The sequence below is a fragment of the Coenobita brevimanus genome, chromosome 22, assembly GCF_032717465.1.
Source record: "Coenobita brevimanus isolate Jiangsu-jjx chromosome 22, ASM3271746v2, whole genome shotgun sequence".
In the NCBI taxonomy this organism is placed as follows: Eukaryota; Metazoa; Arthropoda; class Malacostraca; order Decapoda; family Coenobitidae; genus Coenobita; species Coenobita brevimanus.
Genome location: NC_136975.1, coordinates 43,808,493 through 43,830,289, shown reverse-complemented (window position 1 = coordinate 43,830,289; position 21,797 = coordinate 43,808,493). Strand labels below are relative to the sequence as shown.

The window sequence follows — 21,797 nt, the reverse complement described above, 5'->3', positions numbered from 1 at the left end:
GTTTTTAAGTGGAAGGCTGGACTTTGCTATACAGTACTTTGGCCAAAAAATTAAACTCCATAAAAATTCAACTCCTGTTTCAGGAATCATGCTAACTACCGTACTGATTCTACAGGGACTGATCGCTGAGTACAGCAAGCACATCTGTCAACTGTGTGGGCAGTACTGCATCATGAAACTGGGGACCGGGGGAGATAGGCATGGTGAGTATAAGAATGGGTGAAGTGGGCTGTGAATTTGATGTGTGGTGGGGCTGAGGCATTACAGTATTGATATATTGTACCCTGTGAAAATAGGTGCAGTAGGATCACTGGTTTGAATGCAGTGAAGGTGCATTTCAAAATACCCTGCAAGAATGAAAGTGTCATGGAAGTTAAAAAATGGGCCAGGGTGACAACTAAATGGGCAGAATGAGTTTGAATTGTGTCAGGGGTTGGGGAGTAGCCACAAGATTATATCTATTGACAGCCAGATCCCCTAATCCCATAAGGGGTGGCCACAAACAAATCACCTCCATGTCGCCCTGTCCCCTGCCATTTCGATGCTACTCTGTGAAAGTGGGTGTTTTAGGATTAATGGTCTAAGTGCAACAAAGGTTTACATCAAAGTTTTTTTCCCAACACAATCAGCTCACGTCCCTCTCTTTTAAATGGTCTTGCAATGCACTTAATTATGAGTTTAGTCATAATGAATGCCACAGATCTGCTAAAATCAAACAACATATTCCCTGATGGGACAAAAATTAATCCAGAAAAATCTGAAAAACGGAATGCAACTAAGACATCCTTTCTCAAATTCCAAAAGTGAGCACATGACCTAAAAACCACAAAAATTCTACGAAGCACACATTTCTACACTAGCAAACCAGAATCACCCCAGCTGGCCATAGACACATACACTAATTATAAGACAGCCAACTGGGAGGCCTTCACAATTGAAACAGAACAACACTTCGAAACATTAAACAGTACACCCATCACAAACATCAAGACCCCTGTGTACACTTTCAGTACAATTATACAAAATGCAAACAAAAGACACATCCCTAGAGGCAACAGAAAGAGACATAACCCCAACTTCAAACCAGAAATTAAAGGCCTCATCAGTCAATGAGACACACTACAACACTCCCCAACACCCCATACACAAGACACCGTACAACAAATACAAGAACTCAACACTCAAATAAACAACAAAATATCAGAGCAGCAAACATCAAACTGGAAAAATTACCTCCAAACACCTGGCCACAAAACAAACATCAGCAAACTCTACAAAACACTAAATAGCATCACACTTTCCATCTGCAACGTTACACGATCACACGCTGCCATCACAACAACAGACATCATACCCTCAAACAAACGACAAGCAAACACTCTCATCAATCACTTTTCACACGTCAGCCATCTAAACCCCCACTGCGACGACCAACGTATCATCCCACGTAAGAAACAGTTCCCTACAGACCCATACTACACACCTTTCACTTACAACCAGACAAAGCACATCATCAACAACCTTAAGCACTCATCTGCCTGTGGACCAGACAACAAAAGCAACATTCACCTTAAACACTTCGGACCACAAGGCATACAAGCACTCACCAACATACCAAACTACAGCTACTCACACAACACAATACCCAACATCTGGAAGCATGGCATTATCATTACTATCCCTAAACCCAACAAAGACCACACGTTACCTTCCTCACACTGCCCCATCACACTCCTCTGCAACCCTTCTAAAGTCATTGAATGACTAACACTACAACTAGTTACACCTCACACCCCCCTAGCCCAATAACAACATGGCTTCAGGCCACTACACTCTACAAACACTCTCCTTACAGACCTTACATAGAGAGTTTTTGATGGCATGAATTCAGCTAGGCCACAACACAAAACACTCCTAGTCACACTAGACATTAGCAAAGCTTTTGATGCCATCCCCCGCCTCAACCTCACAAACAAAATATGTAACATTTGCCGGTCAGTATTTGAACATCAGAAACTTCACAAATGGTGTCCCCCATGGATCTGTTTTGTCCCATAGGCTACACTCTTTAACCTATACTGTAAATGAACGACATACCCACACCCGACACACCACAGATACACATAGCTTCCTATGCAGATGACATAACACTCACATGTACACACCAAAATGCAAACACAGCTGCTCACATCCCCCAAACCTTACCTCAACACACTACACGAATGGTTCACCACAAACAGGCTCAAAATAGCTCCAGCCAAATCTACAGTAACCCTTCTCACAAACTGGACAGCAGAACAGTCACATTCCACACCTCACCATAAACAACACTCTTCTACTAAACACACACACACACACACACACACACACACAAAATCCTTGGTGTAACATACAATACATCAATGTCATTTAAACAACACATCACAAACATTAAAAATAAAATAACACCAAGACTAAATGCCTTGAGGTCACTTGCCCACACAACATTTGGACACAACAAAGAAACCACCACCACAGTATACAAACAATATATACACTCAGTGATGAATTATGCAGGCCCTGCTTGGGCTCCTAACCTCACTAAAACACACTACAACACTCTACAGACCATACAGAACAAGGCCCTAAAAATAATCACAGGCTGCACAGCTACTACACCCACAGACCACATACTGGTACATCAAGAAACCAAAGTCCTCAAAGTCAAGGATCACCTAGACATAAGAGGCACCCAAATTCTTGCAACAACCTCCACAAACCCACAACATCCACTACACTACATGGCAGCACACCCACACACACCAAGGAACATCAAAACAACACCCAGCACACGATACCATACACAAATACCATCATCTCTCCTCCCTTGCCCGCCTCAGATCAGCTTGCAGAAGCATGTCCATACTCAAATCACTCGTCGCTCCATTCAGTCACAGGGCTCTTGTTTGGCAAGCCACAGCTCGCAAATGCGAGTATTTTTTCCCTTCGGTGAACAAATTTTACATGTAAGTCGTCTTTTGGCGAGAAGAAAATACATCCACTTCAAAACCCAGGAAACAACATAAGTAAATCTGACTTAAATGAGCAAAAAAGCACGTTGTGATCGATTATTAACTCTTCCTTGTCGCCACTGTGAATGCTTAAAACCTCATCATATGATCCTAATAATCACAGTGTGTAAATAAATACATTTATTGCTTGTAAAATATTTCGTCTCGTAGTCAGTTTGGCTACCATAAATTTATTTGGCTGGTAAATCTGAAACCATAGGAGCCAAATGGCTCGCAACCACCAGCAGTTAGCAAGAGCCCTGAGTCACTGAAAGACAACACACGGCTGCATGCACGGCCTCCTGATATCCACCCCTCCAAATCCTATCTCCCTTGTGAGGACAGGGTCCACCTGGCCAGGCTGAGATGTGGGCATCATCTAGCCCTCTTAAGTTACCAGAAGAGGGTGAATGACTCTGTCACTGATGCATGTCCAGAATGCAGCACAGCATCCCATACTATTAAGCACATTATGGAAGACTGCATTGCACACAATCGCCTACGCCAACAACATAACATACACTCCTTGAGAGCTCTGTGGGAAAGCCCGGTTTCGGGCATGGCTTTCCTTGGGGACTCAGGACTGCTCAGCCAGACTGCCTAGGGAACAACTACTACTACTACTTCTACACTAGCAGCCAAACTATGGTGAAGTATATATGAGTTCTTCCAAAAAGAAACAAAACTTTATAAGTAATGCACCTACTGGCCAGCATGCCGTGATCGCAATGAGAGTGCTGTGAAGTGGCAACTTTGAGCTTTAATCTAACACTAGCTGCATCATGCCATGTTACTTAGTCATTAAGGTACATGCACTTGAGTGAATGTGTGTTTAGTGCACTAGGCAAATTTTCTAAAATCTCTTTTATTGTCTGAATTCAGCTATCTTTCAGGGTGTATTTCAACTAGGGGGGGGGGTGGAAGGGGAGTCTGAATAGAACAAATCCAAAGAGTAGGGCTGTTTGGGGATGATAGTCGACTTGCAGTTTGCCAAAAAGTCGCGGATCAGGAGCGATGCCTGAGATGCTGCATTGTCACAGTGCTGCATCCAAGTTTTGTTTGTACATGCCTCAGGCCTCTTCCTTTGCACTACCTCCCTCAAACACTTCAGGATGTCACAGTAAAACTCTTTACTGACTGTCTGAGCATGTGGAACAAACTCATGACAGAGGAAGAGGCCTGAAGCATGGACAAACAAAACCTGCATGCTGCACCATGACAATGTACCTGCTAATGCATCACTCCTTAATCATGACTTTTTGGCAAAACACAAGATGACTATCATCCCCTTGCCACCCTATTCTCCAGATCTAGCCTCTGCGGACTTCTTTTGTTCCCAAAGTTGAATTCCACCCGGAAAGGACACCGATTTCAGACGAATGAAGAGACAGAAGGAAATTCGCCAAGTCCACTAAACACATATTCACTCAAGCGCGTGTGCCTCAATGACTATGTGAGGTGGTGTGATGCAGCTAGTGTTAGATTAAAGCTAAAGTTGCTAGTGTACAACCCTCCCATTGTGATCGCACTACACCAGCTTGCTGATGCAAGTTTGGTTTCTTTTTGGACAGACCTCATAGTCCTTATTTTGGTAAATAAGCTGTACTACAGGTGGTCCCCAACTTACGATCGGGTTACATTCCGAGAAACTGATCAAAAGTGGAAATTATCATAATTCGAAAATGCATTTAATACACCTAACCAACTGAAAATCATAGCCTAGCCAAGCCTACTAAATGTGTTTAGAACACTTACATTAGCCTGCAGTTAGGCAAAATTATTAACACAAGGCCTATTTTGTAATAAAGTGTTGAATATCTCATGTAATTTATTGAATACTGTACTGGAAGTACACCATCGTTAAGTCGAAAATTCAAAAGTCAATCATTCGTAATGCAGGGACCACCTGTACTGTACAGTATTTTACTTTCATACAACCATGGAATCTTGGGAATGTTGGCTATGCAGTCTACAAAGAAGACCCAACTGACAAACTTTTCTTACATATACAGTAATCTCTCAATTATACGGTGTAATTCAGCCAATCCCCAAGCCATATAATGCGAAACGCCAGATACTGCATCGGTACCCCTAAAAGGCATTCAGCCGGATAATGTGTCATTACCCTAAGTTATCTGCCTCAACCCTCTATCCTAAAAACTTTCCAACAATATTACCCACGTGTAAAAGATTAAAGTCAAGAATAAAATATAATACAGTATTGATACATACTGTACAGTAACACAGTACAGTACCATACATAATATAATCATACTGTACTCACCTACTGTTGCCATCGATGGAGGGTAGAGTAGTGCACTATGCAGTACAGTGCACTTAATCCAACATGGTCTAGTTGTGAATGGCTCCCACAAAGATTACTCCAGTATGAGGGACCACAGGCTGTCACAGCACTAGGGGGTTGCCACCACATGGGTAACAAATGGACAACCCACAAGATACATCCTCATTATATGGCATCCACAACAGAGTATGAGAGAGCGACGGCAGGCTTGGCATGTCGGTTGGGCTGTGCCCACAATGCACTGTGAATGGTTGGTGTGTTGTGGGGTCTGCCCACATGCCAACTGGGTCCCCTGTCTGAGCTGGATACACGTCACTTCCCAAAAAATGCAGCGTACCGCTTAAGCCAGATAATGCCTAATTTCGCCGGATACTGCTTTAACTGAGCCGAACAAAATGCACCAGATACTGCAACAACGGATAATTGAGAGATGACTGTACAGTACTGTACTTCCACTATTTAATAGGTTACAAGATTCAACCAACTGCAGGTGACAGGTGAAATTTCAACCAATCTCAGAGCAGTATGGTGCACGTGGGTGAAATTATTTAGTTCCAAGATGGAGAGGACAGAAGAATGCCCTGGGCAGGTCTAGATTAAGTCAAGCTATACTGCATTGTAAGCTTATTTTTCTGACATATTTTGACATACAGGCACACAGAATTACTTGAACAGAAATTTCGATGGGAAAAGAAGAGTTTAGTGATGGGCGAATTACAGCAGTTTCTGGTAGTTACACTCCTTCATTATTTTTAGCTGTGTAACAATCCAACAATATTGGGGGTCTTCTCTGTATAAATGTTTAAAACACCATAACACTAAATTCCTAAGAAATGTGTGTGAATTAAATTGTTGCACAGTAAGTCAACTTTCTTCTGTGACATTTCTTCCTGAGGGTGGGGGTGGGGGGGGGGAAGTGACAATGTGGGTTTTTTAATGTATTTACCTAATTGTGATATACATGAAATGAGCTACGCTCGTGGGGTCCTGTCTCTGTTTCTCAGTAAGTCAAATTTAGCTTTAAACTCGTTTAAGTTTTTTGACCGGACGATCTCTTTGTCCAGGCCATACCACAGGTCTATACATCAATAAGGAAAACTATATTTCTTGATATCCTTCAAGTAGCTTGGCTTCTTCAGTTTCATTCTGTGTCCTCTTGTTACTCTCTTATCCCATAAAAACAGATCTTCTTTGTCAATTTTATCTCCTCCCATCATGGTCCTGAACACTGCAATCATGTCGCCTCTCTTTCTCCTTTCCTCTAAGGAATGCAAATCCAGCTTTTCCAGCCTCTCTCTCTACAACAGATCTGCAAGACTGGGGATCATTTTGGTTGCTGTTCTTTGTATTCTCTCAATCTTGTTTATATCTTTCTTTTTGTGTGGGGACCACACTACTGTTGCATATTCTAACCTGGGGCGGATCATGGCCACTATAAATTTTTTCATCTCCTCCTCATCCATATGATGACAAGCTACGGTACTCTTATGTTAGTCAAGAGTTTATACGTCTCTCTAACTGTCTTGTTAATATGTTTTTCAGATGACAAACTGTCCTGGACCAGCGCTCCCAAATCTTTCTCTTCTCTCGCTTTTGTGACTGGTTCAGTACCCATCAAATAATTCAGTGATGGCCTCTTGGTACTTTTACCCATTTCCAATATTATTCATTTCTCTGCATTGAATTTCATTTCCCATATCCGACTCCAATCGTGTATCCTATCCAGATCCTCTTGCAGCATTTTACAATCCTCCTCAACCTCAACCTTCCTCAAGATCTTTGCATCATCAGCAAACAGACTTGCCTTACTGTTCACTCCATCTACTATATCATTTACATAAATCAGGAACATTACTGGTGCCAACACTGAGCCCTGTGGGACTCCACTTGTTACTTCTCTCCATCTAGACATCCTATCCTTTATTACTGTCCTCATCTGTCTGTCTCTCAAAAAGTCTCTCATCCATTCCAGGAGGTTCCCCTTCAGTTCTCCTATATGCTCTAGTTTCCACATTAGTCTCTTATGGGGTACTTTGTCGAAGGCCTTCTCCAAATCTAAATACAGTACACACAATCCACCCAACGATCTCTCTCCTGTAGCACATCAATCGCTCTTGAGTAAAAGCTCAACAAGTTGGAAACATATGACCTTCCACCTCTGAATCCAAACTGACTATCAGCCAAAATATTAATCTCTTCCAGATATTTTATCCATCTATCTTTCAGAATTCTCTCGCACAATTTAGCGACCATGCTGGTTAGAGACACTGGTCTATAATTCAGGGGTTCTTCCCTGTTTCCTTCCTTATAAATTGGTACCACATTTGCCCTCTTACATTCTTGGGGCACTTTCCCCTCTTCCAGAGAACACAATTAAACAGTGAATCTTATCTGCCAGTTGTTCTTTGCATTCCTTCAGTACCCAATTAGAGATTCCATCTGGTCCTGGGGCTTTCCTTACATCTTGAGTTTCCAGTAATTTATACACCTCCTGTACTTCCACTTTTATATCTTTTATCACTACATTTCTAGTCACTCCCTCCCCTTCCACAAACTCTTTTTCATTAGTGAAAACTGATAGAAAACATTCATTTTTTCTGCTTGCATTGCCACATCTTTATTGACCTCTCCTTCTACTTTCAGTTTGGTGATTCCTTCCTTTTGTTTCAGTTTACCATTGACAAATCTATAAAACAGTTTGGGTTCATCCTTACATTTTTCTATTATACCTTTTTCAAAATTCCTTTCTTCCTCTTTACGTATTCATTTCTAGTTCTTTTATATTCTTCCTTTGTTCTGTTGTTACCTCTCTTTCTCCAATTGTTCCACGCCGTGTTTCTCTCTTTTTCAGCTATTATACACTTTCTATTAAACCACTCCTTTTTCCTGTTTTCTTACTCTTGGCACAAATTTTTCCGCTCCCGAATTATAAAGGTCTAGAAAAATATCCCACTTCCTCTGTACCTCTCGTTTCTCTGAATTTTCTCCAATCTGCATTTTCAAAAAATTTTCTCAATCCTGTAAAGTTTGCTTTCCCAAAGCTGTATCTTCCCTGCCTATAAAGCTCGTCTCTTGGTTCCACGTTCCCTGTTATCATTTGGAACTCATTGACCACATGATCACTTTTTAAGGCTTTGTAAACATTAACTCCATCCTAGTTTTTTTTTTTTTTTTGGGTGAAAATAAATAGAAACAAATTAACTTTAAGCGATTTATGGCATTAACCTACCCAAATGCCATAACCTAACCTAGACCCATATCATTCAAGCCTAACCGAGACCAAATTCCAACCTTATCCTAGGTCATCAGCAGAGTCCATCTTGACTGATTTCAAATCTGAAAACACACAACAACCCCTAGTTGGCTGAATAAGAACCATAATGCACCATCAAAAACAAAAGCATATTGCCTATGACAACAATGCACCACCAAGAAACAAAAACACATCGCTTTTAATGGAACAAACTTAAGCAAATGCCCACACAGGCGCACAACAGACCCTATAATATCTTAACTTTAATTTGCGAAGAAACATCACAGAAGAAAGTTGACTTAGAAGCATGCAACAACCTATCTATTGCCAGACGCCTCGATCCTGTAAGGGGTGGCCACAAATAGATCGCCTCCATGTCGCCATGTCCAATGCCACTTCACTGCCTTGCTCCCAGCTCACACCCTCCTTTCTCATATACCTCTCCACTCCATTCCTCCATCTCATCCTCGGCCTCCCCCTCCCTCTACTTCACTTGCATACACTCTCCTCTCCAGTCTCTCGGTCTCAATCGACTCCACATGGCCAAACCACCCCAATGTATTTCTCCTAATGTTTTCTATCACATCCACATCCACACAACAATGCTCCTTCACTTCCTCATTTGCCAATCTGTCTCTCCATGTAACTCCACATGCTCCTCTCAGACAACTCATTTCCATTGCTCTCACTCTTGACTTGTGTCCTTCCAACAAGGTCCAAGCTTCACTTCCATATGTTAGGACTGGTGTCACAGTACTGTCATGCAGTGGCTTTTTTACTTTCATGCTCACTTTCCTGTTCCTTATCACAGCTTTCAAAGAACCAGCAACATTTCTTCCCTGTTGTACCCTTTCAAGCACTTCAGCTTCTAAACTTTCATCCTTACTCATCACAATATCCAAGTAGCCTACTTAAACAAACTCACGTTTTCCATTTCCTCCTCATCCAGCCTTACTGTACATTCAGTGACTTATTTCTCTCAAAGACAACAAACTGATTCACATTACTATTTCTTAGGAATCTGGTGTTAGGGTTTTGTAAACACTATCCCTTCTCTGACCTATTTGTCACAATACTTTATCAGTACCGGTAAGGTACTTAGTAAACAAGAGGGAGGGAGATTCTTCAGTTCTTAACCTACAGCACATTTTTGCAAGACCTGAGGCTTGGCTTACAGCAAAGTGGCCCCGCAAATCACTCTCCTAATAGCCTCTGACTGATCAACGTAAACAAACACCCTGATCAGATGACGACTGAAAACACCACAGCAGAAAGAGGTGAGTCAGAGCTAAGCAATAGTTTTTCCTTGCATAAGGGAACTCTTCCGCTTATTCCTGCAAAGACTCGAGAGTCAGCGATTCTAGTGTCCTCCTTTGTCGAGGCATACATGAACCAGGTCACTGCATTGTTGACCTTAATGGCAACAAGTACTAGGTACGTAAAGCGGTTCAATGTGCATCCACAATGACTTCTAGCATGTGTGTAGGTCATCATCAATCAGCCCAAGCCCCATATGGTACTCATGGAGCATTAAAAAAAATACATGAGAACGGCACTTACAACACAGGATGCCATCTTTGTTTGCATATGACGTCAAATTTCTGGCCTCAAGCTGGCTCAAGCCAACTTCAGGGGTGGCTCAGCTTGGCTTAGGTATGGCAAAAGCACAGCTCATGTCCAGCTTCAACCTGTGCACCACAAAAACAGGAACAGACATTTGGCTCAAAGTAGGCTCAAGCCTGGGCCTCGCAAAAACACGCCATTAGCTCCATCCAGTATCATCTCTACATTAAAATTAGGTTAAGTTAGGTCTGGTATGGTTAACAAATATTAGCTCAGATTAACAAAGATACAAGAATGGATGAAGCTAAAAGCTGGAAGTCCCCCATTATTTACTACAGTTAAGTGACAGCTAAGCAAAACATTGTGATAAACATAATAGAAGATCCCCTTAATTCAATATAAAGAAAAAAATAAATACAAACTGAGATGCATGAGTGTCCAAAACTGCAAACTGACCAAACTGTGGTGAGCATTTATAATAGTAAGTGATGTCTAACAAAAATGATAGTCAAAATCACCCAAAACTCGCAGCATAACACTGGATAACTCAATTATATACCAGAAATTCTGTGATTGTACAAAAGCAAAAATTATCCTTTATTCTGAGAGCAATAATAAACAGACCTTAAGTAAACACTTTCCCTCTTCCAAACTTTTTTGCTCTATGTAACATATCACCACGGTAGAAAATTTTATGGCAGTCAGTCTGATGATAGGTGAACAAGTGCTCCTACATCTCAAGCAATTAGAATGATTTCCTTAACTGCATGTGTCCTAATTCTTGACAGGTGAATCGGCCACGTCGGTACAATAACCCCGGGCCAAGGTGCCAACATTTACCAATTTAACCCTAATCTATCCTCCAATCCAACCTAACCCCTCATTCAATTTGTACATACAGTCAGTAAGGGCAGTCCAGAACTCACCTCCTTATCTTTGAGGCCCAACAAGAGCACTTCTTCCATCAAAGTGAGTCTCGTTTCCTTCGAGTCTCCATCGTCCAAATCATCATCCCCTTCCTCTTTTCGCTTTTCCTCATCACTGTCGCTTTTGTTATTCTTATCAAGTGTGTCTCTCTGAACGTTTCTGCGTTGGATAAGCCCGTCTGGTCGATTCATCTTGTCAGGCTTCCATTAATCCCAAAATTATCGAGAAATACGAGAGGCATCAGGTGCCACCTCAACACTCATAGACAACACAGTAAACACTAAAAAAAAACACTAACGCATGCTCGCCTCGCTCTTCCTTATTTTTACATTGGTTCTTTTTATTCTGCGCCATTTTTTGAGGTTTATATCACAATTGATATGGGTAGAATTTGTTGGGTTATGTAGAAAATTATTGTTATGTTGTAATGCATTTAATTGTGCAAAAAGTAGGCGTTTGCGATAACAGAAAACGGATACATTTTATGCGTTTTCTTTGATATTGCATTGTCGCAAGATAAAATAACGGGAAATTCCTTAATGATTGATGGAATTTTACTTTTATGAAGAAAAAATATATATCACCATATAAATGATATCCAAATATCTATGACAGAAATTTTTCTTTGCGTCATCTGCGGATCACGGACCTACATTGCTTATCTAAGCTTATCTGATAATTTCAGTATACAGGACTTATATACATTCTTTTCACAGAAGCTGTAATGAAATAAGAGAGGTTATTCAAAGTTTAAATATTCGGAGGTCGTAGAAAATGAAAAGTGAAAATCATCAGAAGGAATTAATATTACCGCAATGAGCGATAAGGAAGAGTGATAGACAATGATTCGTCGTGTGCAGCATCATGATATGTGTAAAGAAAATGTGTATTCTGAAACGAGGAGCATGGACGCAATCATGCAGTAAAGCTACTTGAAATGCGCGCTCCCGCTGCCAGATCCCCCCTACCCCACTACGGAGCCGCAGCCCCACCTCCACCCTAGGAGGACACCACAGAGAGCCAGGCAAGTGTGACGCCGGGTCAGCGCGAGACGGGCTGAGGTGCGCCCCGAACTTGTGTCCCTCTTCCCCTCAACCTGCCCAACCACGACGTCGCAGGGATGCGAGACTACTTCTCAGCCGGACCATCCCTCGTCAGGATCGGGATGGGACTGCTCCAGATACAGTCCCAGGCAGCACTGCGGTAACGGCCACTGTACGTACCGGGGAAGGGACGGCCACTGTACGCCCTTCTGCTGTTTCCCCCTGCAGCTCCGCGGTAACCGCCACTGTACGTACTGGGGAAGAGACGGCCACTGTACGCCCTTTTGCTGCAGCCACATCTGGAGCCCGCCTCGGTGTGACGGCCACTGTATGCACACCGACAGGCAAAGGCAGGAGAAGTGGAACCGCGACGACGGCCACTGTACGTGTCGGAGAGGGAACGGCCACTGTACGTCCTTCATCCACCTCCTCCTCCTCCTATGGGAGTAGCACTGCGGTAACGACCACAGGACGTACCGGGGAGGGAACGGCCACTATACGTCCCTCAGCTACTTCCTGTTGGGCAGGCAGACCCGCGGCGACGGCCACTGTACATGCTGGGGAGGGAATGGCCACTGTACGTCCCTCATCTGCCTCTTCCTCCTTCAGGAGCAGCCCCATGGCGACGGCCACTATACACGCCAGGGAAGGAATGGCCACTGTACATCCTTCTGCTGCTAGCCCAAGGGACTGTGGAACCGCGATGACGGCCACTGTACGCCCTTCGTCCACAGTCCCGAGGGTTCTCCAGGAGGAGAAGGTCCCTTGCACGGCCCACTCTCCACCCTGCAGCTGCACGAGACGCCCTTCTGTCTCTCCCTCCAGGCGTGGTTCCCCAGAGGTGTTGCCATTCCAGGAGTGGTGGCGAGGTCCTGTCGCTGAAGGCAGGGTTCACACCCTCCAACCTGCCCCTGGACGACACCGGATCCTGACGGATGCACTGCGGGTGAGGTGCCGCAGTCAACCCCTGATGGTGCCCCAACCTAGAGGCAACTGCAGTCCCAGGCCTCCCTGGGCCAGCCCTCGGACCCCAGGGCGGGACCGCTCCGGCCCCACTCACTGCCAGCCCTCCGCCAGGAGCAAGAAGCGGCAGGCCAACTCCTGACACTGTTTGATCCCAGCCCCGAGGGCCCCTCACCAGGTCGAGGCCCTGACAGGAAAGGGGCTCCCTGCACCCCAGACCAGAAATGCACCTGGGCCATGACACCCCTGAGAGCTGTCCTGTGCCTTCTGCAGGAGGGCTCACCAGTAGGGCTCCCTCCAACCCCCGGGCACCACCTCAGATGAGCCCAGACTCCAGCAGCCCAGTGACGATGCAACAAGACCCTAGTGTCGTGTTAGAGACTCATTAGTGACAGTGACTGTATGTGTTATAGAAACAGTGAGACAGGAACACCACCTGTAAAGTGTCTCTACCCCAGTCCACTCAGAGTGCTGTGTTAGTACCTGAGCACCTCGGAACCAGAGTAATATACTAGTGTGTGGCAATACCCAAGTGCAAAGAGACCAGTGTACCTCCCAAAGTCCACAGGACAAAGTATATGAACAGTGTCACCATACCTATGTGATATTCTCTTGTGTAATAACTCAGGTGTAAGCACTGTGCCTATGTGATGTAATGTACCAATATTAACTAACCAGTCACTATACCCGATCCACATTCAGTGTACCACATTATGTATATTGTTAGAAATTTGGATTAAGGGAATGTGTTAAGCTGTCTTGCCAAGTTTTTATGCCCTGTTCCTTTGTAAGCGTTCTATTTCCGGTCTAGAAAGAGGACCCTGCTCAGTCGCTGGTGTCTTTAGAACGAGAAGTCAGTCTAAAAACATCCAGCATAACACTATTCACACTTCAAAATACAGAATGAACGATCTTTTGAGTCTGCTCCAAAACTATCACAACAAGGGCAGCAAGACTATACACATACAGACTCACTTTACAATAGAAGACCCCTTGGGGCCGTTTCCCCCCTCCCGTGGCGGAGGGTCTGGATGGCGCTGCCATCGTGCAAAATTTGGTGTCCCTAAAATGGCTGTAGGTCACATGCCTACCAACGTTGCCCAGGATTTTCGGAGGATAGCTGTTCTCTCGTGGGGAAGGGAATTAATTCCCTGGCTAGACCTTAAAAGATCATATAGTCCTACTAGGTGACGAGCGAGCGCTATCTCTCCCGGCAAACCAGCTGTTCGGGCGGGTCGCAAACTTTCGACCTTGCGATCTCGAGTCAAGAGCTCTACCACTGGGCCACCCTGCCCCCTGTTCTCTCGTGGGGGAGGGGCCCTGAGAGTCTTATCCTGTAAGACCAGGTCCAAGCGGAGATCTATCATTGTGCAAAATTTTGTAACAAAAACTGGCGCTGCTCCCTGCTGAAAGCTCCCCCTCCCCTCCCCCACACCCTCCCCAGAGCTTAATGTAAGTGGTGATCTACAACTGTGAAAAAAAAAAAAAAAATCTAGGTAAGAAAAAATGGCCATGCATACCGGCATTGACCGAGACCCCGGGGGGGTGGATCCCCACGTCGGACGCCCCTCGAAGATTTTGTCCTGTCTAAAATCGGGTCCCGGTGGAGTACTATCTCTATTCATTTTTTTTTCCTAGTAAAAAAAAAAAAAATGGTCGAACATACCGATACTATAACAGAAACCCTCGCAGGCCGCGGGGGGGGGGGTGCGGTCTTCTGGGTCTCACCGTATCTCAACCTGCTGGTCCTACAGAAGTCTACCACTAAGCAAAAGTTCGCATTCTCACTCTCCCGAAACTCCACGGTTGCCGGAAAATCCGTTTTATTAGAACCTGCTCTTGCTCCACGATGGAGAAAAGCCGTGCCTAGCTCACTCCGTGGAGTGGGAACAAGAACTCAGGAGCAAGCATACCTCCACGAGGAGGTAAAGTTCAAGGTCAAACTAGGTCGGTTTTGATCATGACCTCTTGAAAAACGCTCAAGGTCTTGCACCAAGATTGTAGTAAAAAATGAAAGCACATTCTGTAAGTAATATGAAAATCTTGGTCCCATGTCTTTAGCTTCTTTCATTCGTGGGATATGGATAATTGTTAATATCATGTTTTTTTCGAGATTTTGACCTAGACCTTGACCTCTGATCTTTTTCGGCCAAAATTTAAAATGCTTGTCCCTCTAATGGTCCTCAAACCCTTTTCAATTTCCTCTACCTTGACCTTGACCTTTGACCTATTTTCTCCCAAAATGTAAAACTGTCTCTGTATGTGTATTCGAATCATCTCATAAAGGTCCACCGCAGAACACGGCCTTCAAGTAGGGATAGTGACGGCCAATAGCGTAGGGGTCTGTAAGAATCATGCACGTGGAAGTCGAAATGTTGTAATGGCTGTGTTTGTGTATTCAAGTTTGCATATACCATCGCACAGACCCCAAATATCGTAAGTTTGCATTTCCGTACATTTTGAAAGACAGTGAAACATTTTAAAGTGATCTCCATTTAATGGCTTTCATGTTTATATCATCTGTACTTGTCATTAAAGTATATGAAGGGGACTTGATAATTCTTAAGAAATGCACCACAGATTAACACTCAGGCTCTTATGACACACTTTCAGCTAAATGAAATCGACTGGCTTCAGTTGGAAAAGAATTCAAGCGTTGTCCCGACCCTAAGAAGGTTGACGGTACTATTTTTAACACTTTCAGACTCTCATGCTCATTCTCAGCTGACTTAATTAGCTTAGTATTATCTGCATTAAAACTAAATAAGCCACAACTATTAGTAAAAATGTAGTCTGTCCGTCTATCTATGTATGTATCTATCTATCTATGTCTATCTATCAATCTACCTAATGATCTTCATTTTATTGTCCCACTGGGAGTGGTGCGGCTAGGGGTCACACTACTTAGGGGCAAATTACAAGTGTTTTTTGCAGACTTCGCAACACGTCTTCAGCTGCGATTTATATTGCACATCATGTCTCAAAATCCTGTTGTATATCACTGAGGCAACCTTTATATATATTTAGGTATTATAAATAACGTACAAAACATTAGTGAGGCGCAATAAGCACAATAACTCGCTAGGGAAGACGACCTAAGAAGCTTGCAATGCAACCTATTCGGTGTATGCGTTTATTTGGTTACGGGACTACCACTCAGTGTAGTAAAGAATTTACTATACTAAGAAAAGAAAAGGTTTGCCAATCAGCGTAGTCACGAGAAAGTAGCTAGCTCTACATCATCATCATTATCATCATGATTATTATTATTATTATTATTATTATTATTATATTATAACTTTTTATTATCATTTATCTTTACACTTATGAACGAAGCCACTTTTCTCCGGATGAGCACCTGACATCGACTTTCCCTCAGTGGTTTCCGCTGCTCACTACGCACCAGTCAATCTCTCGGTGGTCTCTCCCCAGCGCCATCACTCAGCCCAGTGTTATCGTTGCAAGCATACCGTATGGGGGCTAATCTGTCAGGCTTGGCGCGTTTTATGTGAAGTACTACATCATTTTCCAATTACTAACGAGCCTGGAGAACCCAAATCTTCGCCGAGATGCTAAGGGTGACCCACAAGGCAAAGCACCCAAACACAGCGTTCTATAGTCGGTTAGTTTTTACCTGTCGGAGCTGGACAAATCATATAACATGAATACTTGCCTAATTTGTGGCTGGATGAATTATAATGAGCCTTGGTTGTGAGGTGGGAATGAATCTCCTTGGTTACTAGGCAACTGGAACCTCATACTTGACCACATTTGGCCATCAGTTGAGTTGAAAGGGGTTAGGGATCTACTACAGGTTAGCAAATAAGCAACATAATACCATCCAACAACCCACTACCAATCTCATCCGCACTCCCCACTCCTCCATGGTACCCTCACCATCCCCTTTCTAAAATAAATAAATACAAAATATAATGAATAGAAATAAATATATAAGTTTCAAAATTCATATCTTGGAATCCACCACCTAAAGGATACGCTTTTCTTCTCCCTCCCCTTCCTTTCCTGCGGCACACAGGATTCATATTTACTGTACTATCGGCAACTATGTACTGTATATTCTCGTTCATCATCGGTTTATAGAGCCCTAAGTGGAATAAGAGTTAATGATGACTGTGCAACCCCTCCAATTCGAAAAATACGCTGAATCTTAAGCTGAATAAACTCACTTTAAGACAGCTAAACTGAAGTAAAAAAGAAAAAAAATAGTCCTCTTGCTGAGGGAGTTATATACTGTCAGTCTGATTTCCTGTGACTGAACTGTGATAATCTCATAACTTGAATACTCAGTCGTAGTTGCATGAAACTCGATAAGCCTTAGGTATGAAGTAGGAAGAAGTCTCGTTTGTTAACAGTCAAATCAATCCTTCATTCTGATTATATCTCACCATCAACTGGACTGATGGAGGTTAGGGATCTTTGTCAGGCGAAAACAAACCGACTGTTGTGGGACTGAAGAGAATGAGACAAGACAGCAAAGTTGTTCGACAAGATTTTACTGTTAATGGAAAGAGGTGAGACGGGGAAGGACAGAATGGAAGGGGATAGTGTGAAAAAAAAAAAAAGTGGACAAACGAGAAAGCAGGTAGAGAAGAGAATAAAACGATGAAAAATAAATGAGGGAAAAACAGGAGGGGTGGAAAGTTGAGAAAGGAGAGAAGTGGATGGAAAAAGTATAGATGCAAGAGAACAAGAGAGAAAGGAAAGTTCAAGAGGAGACTGGGGAAAAGAAAGTGAAAATGAAATATAAAGAAGAGGAAAAGGACATGGTGGAAAGAGTGAAGGTCGAAGAAAAGAAGATAAGGTGGATCAGTAGAGACAGAAGAAGTATAAAGGATGGAAGAGATGGAGAAAGAAGATTAGAAGGAAGAATAAGTGCAAGAGGGGGGAAAGGTGAAAAAAAGAAGAGGAAGAACAAAGGATGGAAGAAATGGAGAAGGAAGAGAGAAGAGGAGAGGGAGGATAATGTATGAAGTGGAAGAGAGGATGGAAGGGATGGACAAAAAAAGATGAGAGGGGGGAGAAGGGAAAGGAAGGAAAGATGGAAAAAAAAAAAAAGAGGGGAGAGAGGATTAATAGTGAAGCAAGATGAGGAGAGTAAGGATAGAAGAAAAGTGTAGAAAGTGGGAGGAAGAAGGGAGACTGAAGGAGAGTAAGAAGAGGACAGAGACAACAGGCGATAGAAGAAGAAGCAAAGGTGAAAAAGGAGAGACAAAAAAAGAGAGCTGAACAGTGTAAAAAGAAGAGAGGAGCAGCTATATGACTGGGTTAATGTCTAGAGTGCATGATAACACTCGATTTCTACATCAGACTCCATGCACACACAGGATGGGGGTGCACATGCTGTAACTTACTTCTCTCTCTCTCTCTCTCTTTCTCTCTCTCTCTCTCTCTCTCTCTCTCACACACACACACACACACACACACACACACACACACACACACACACACACACACATTCCTTCCGCCTTCTCTCCCTGCCTCCCTAACATTCCCCCCGGCCTATCATAACAGCACTAGCGCTATCCAGAATCGCGGTCACACTCTCTCCACTGCCACCTGCATGACACACAGACACACACACACACACACACATATATCTTATTCAGTTATACTCGTACACTTTGATTTTTACAGTTTCAGTTTTATCATCACACACACACACACACACACACACACACACGTGTATATACCGGTATATATATATATATATATATATTATATATATATATATATATATTATTCAGTTATACTCGTACACTTTGAGTTTTACAGTTTCAGTTTTATCATCACACACACACACACACACACACACACACACACACACACACACACATCTTATTCAATTATACTCGTACACTTTTATTTTTACAGTTTCATCATCATCGTTGAGCTTTGTCACTGGGAGGGAGGCTTTGTTTTGAGTTTAGAATGGGTTGTTGGTTATAATTATGATATTTTTCGTTCTTTATCAAGTTTGAATAAGGTCCTTTATACATATGATAAGTGTAAGCTGACAGTTTAGGACAAATTAATGCTTGATGATGGCCTGTGGTTGGCCGAAAATTCTTTAGAACATTTTCCATCTTTATATTAGATAGATAGATAGATAGATAGATAGGTGTGTGTGTGTGTGTGTGTGTGTGTGTGTGTGTGTGTGTGTGTGTGTGTGTGTGTGTGTGTGTGTGTGTGTGTGTGAGACATCACAATTCCCGAAGACAAATCCTCTCTACGTGACGGTGTGTCCCCGTCGGTGTGGTTAACACGCTCACAGCAAACCCTATGATCACAAAGACCAAATATGTTTGTATTTACAGTAGTATATTGTAGGTATAACACTATTTATTACTGGAAGGAGCGTTATTATTGCAGTAATTTGTGCCCTCATCAAAATATTTTTACAACCCACTAAAAACTGGCAAATTGCAAAAAGAAAAAAAAAAGATAAGAAATAGACGCCTGTCTCTAAATAAATAAATAAATAAGCTCCTGTACCGCTAACTGACCAAGTGGTGGAGGCAGGGAGTGAAGCAGCTCGGGAGGTAAGTAGCTGGGTAGGCAGGCAGGTAGATGGGGAGGTGGGTAGGGAGGTAGACTGGCAGCTAGGGAGGCAGGAAGGAAGGTGGGCAGGGTAGGAGGTAGACTGGGAGGTAGGCAGGCAGTGGGGTAGGTTGGCAGGGAGGCTAGTAATGGGGTTGGCAGGGAGGTAGGTAATAGGGTTGACAGGTAGTCAGGCAAGCAGCAGGCAGATAGGCAGGCAGGGAGACAGAGTGATAATTATGTAGGGAAACAGTCAGGGAGGTAGGTAAGTTGGCAGGTACATAAAAGGAAGGTGGATAGCGAGGTAAGTAAACGAGTAGGTAGGTAGGCAGGTAAGGAGGCAGGTAGGGAAGTACGCTGGGGAAACAGGTAGCGAGGTCGGCAGAGTGGTCGGTAGAGATGGAGGTAAGCAGGTAGAAAGTCGGGTGTGTTGGTAGGTAGCTAGGTGAGTAGGCAGGAAAGTAGTCAGGGAGGTACGGTAGGTAGGAAAGTACGTAGGTAGGCAGGTAGGTAAATGGCGAAAAGGGACAAGAAGCGCAAGTTTATCTTTTATATAGTAAAGGAAAAATCTGAAACTTTACATTCTCTAACAAAGTGGCTGCCAAACCTGAGATCATTACATTACGAAGAATCCGCAATACTCGGCAAGGATTATACTAAACTCCATCTTCGGGACCCAGGAGTGGAACACGCAACTAGTATTTTCTTATATCTTACAATAACTAATGTATTTTCTTCCAGACTACATCAAAATGAAATGGATTTTTTTTTTTAAGGAAACAAATGGTATTAATATTCAGACATTATCTCGAAATAAAGTGTAAGAGATGACGTCAATGCCAAATTCTTGCAGTAGAGGTCGTAACAGTAGTAGCAGCGCTGTAGTTGTGGCGGCCCCAGGTTAATCTGAAACGTGAACCCGGCGGACTGCAGGCATATACCGTGGCAGTTCCCTTCACTCCCTGCCCCCTTCCGCCTTGCACTTGTCTCACGTTCATTTTCCCTCCCGTCACATTTCTTCCTTCATTTCTCCGTCTCTCCTCTGACTCTACCAACTTTCCTTTTTTATCCACCAGTCCATGGCTGCGCCATGGGGTCTCCCTTGCCCAGGTAGTGTTCACAGAGTCAAGTTAAGCTTTCTCTGTCACTGGTTGATTTATCTCTCACTAGACGGCGTCGTCACATGTTCCTGGGAGATGTTAAACAGGGATTTATAACAGCAATAAGTTATCAGTGACATTATTCCTACACTAAGCAGTCTCGCTGCCGTGGTAAATAATAAATCGGCTTAATATTATGTCTTAGTAGCTTGAGGAAAACTGTAAATTTGTCGCAACAATGGAAACTTTTTGGCCTAAAAGGCAAAGGTTTCAAGGTCAAAGGTCAACTAGGGTATTAAAGTTAGATGATAAAAACAGCCACAAAACAACCCACAAGGCCAGATGACTGACTTTGTTGTTAAGATGATTTTTTTTTTTTTTATAACAAGGCCGAATCGTACTTGAACTTCAAACAGTCAACCGACTGCATACACCGAGTTATAGCATCAAGCAAATATCTAATCCACACAACCCTTACAAACCCGGAAATAACCCTTCAATCTTCTTACAGCATTTTTCCTTTCTGACGATGATACATTCTCAGTCACCTCATTCCTTCTGTATGCACTATCAACTTAATTAGAGAAACTTCTGCTTTACTTGTCATTCCTTTCATGCAGGCTTGCAAAATATATAAAATTTTATCTCTCACATTTATCTTTCATTGTAAGCATTCTTCCACTTTCATCTCTCACCTTTTCCCACATTTTCCAATATTCATACCTATATCTTTCAGTCTCTTTTCATACAAGTTTGCTATTTGCAAGGAAATTAACCTTTTCTTTTCTTCCATATTATTCATCTTCTTTTTTTATTTTCTACACTAATCTCTACGTTGTTCTTCCTCTCAGTCTATTCCCCCTTATTTTCATCAGTCCCCTGCCCCTATATCCACCCAAACCACTTTTTTTATAATGAATAGTTGGTGGGGGCGTTCACCATCCACTCACTCAATTTAGTGCTGCTCTCGGATGCCTGCCCTTTCCTTTCTTCGTTCCTTCTTTCCTACCTTCCTCATCTGTCTTTCTTTTCATC

General features: G+C 43.0%; 1 protein-coding gene across 1 annotated transcript in view; it reads right to left on the bottom strand.

Annotated features, from left to right (window-relative positions):
- The window catches only part of sau (Golgi phosphoprotein 3 homolog sauron), a 36,935-nt gene extending 25,586 nt beyond the window's left edge, over positions 1-11,349 (bottom strand). Inside the window, exon 1 of the mRNA XM_080266807.1 lies at positions 11,098-11,349. Coding sequence (XP_080122933.1) covers positions 11,098-11,289 — 192 coding nt within the window. The 5' untranslated portion in view covers positions 11,290-11,349. The remainder of the gene's footprint in view (positions 1-11,097) is intronic.
- Positions 11,350-21,797: the final 10,448 nt, after the last annotated feature.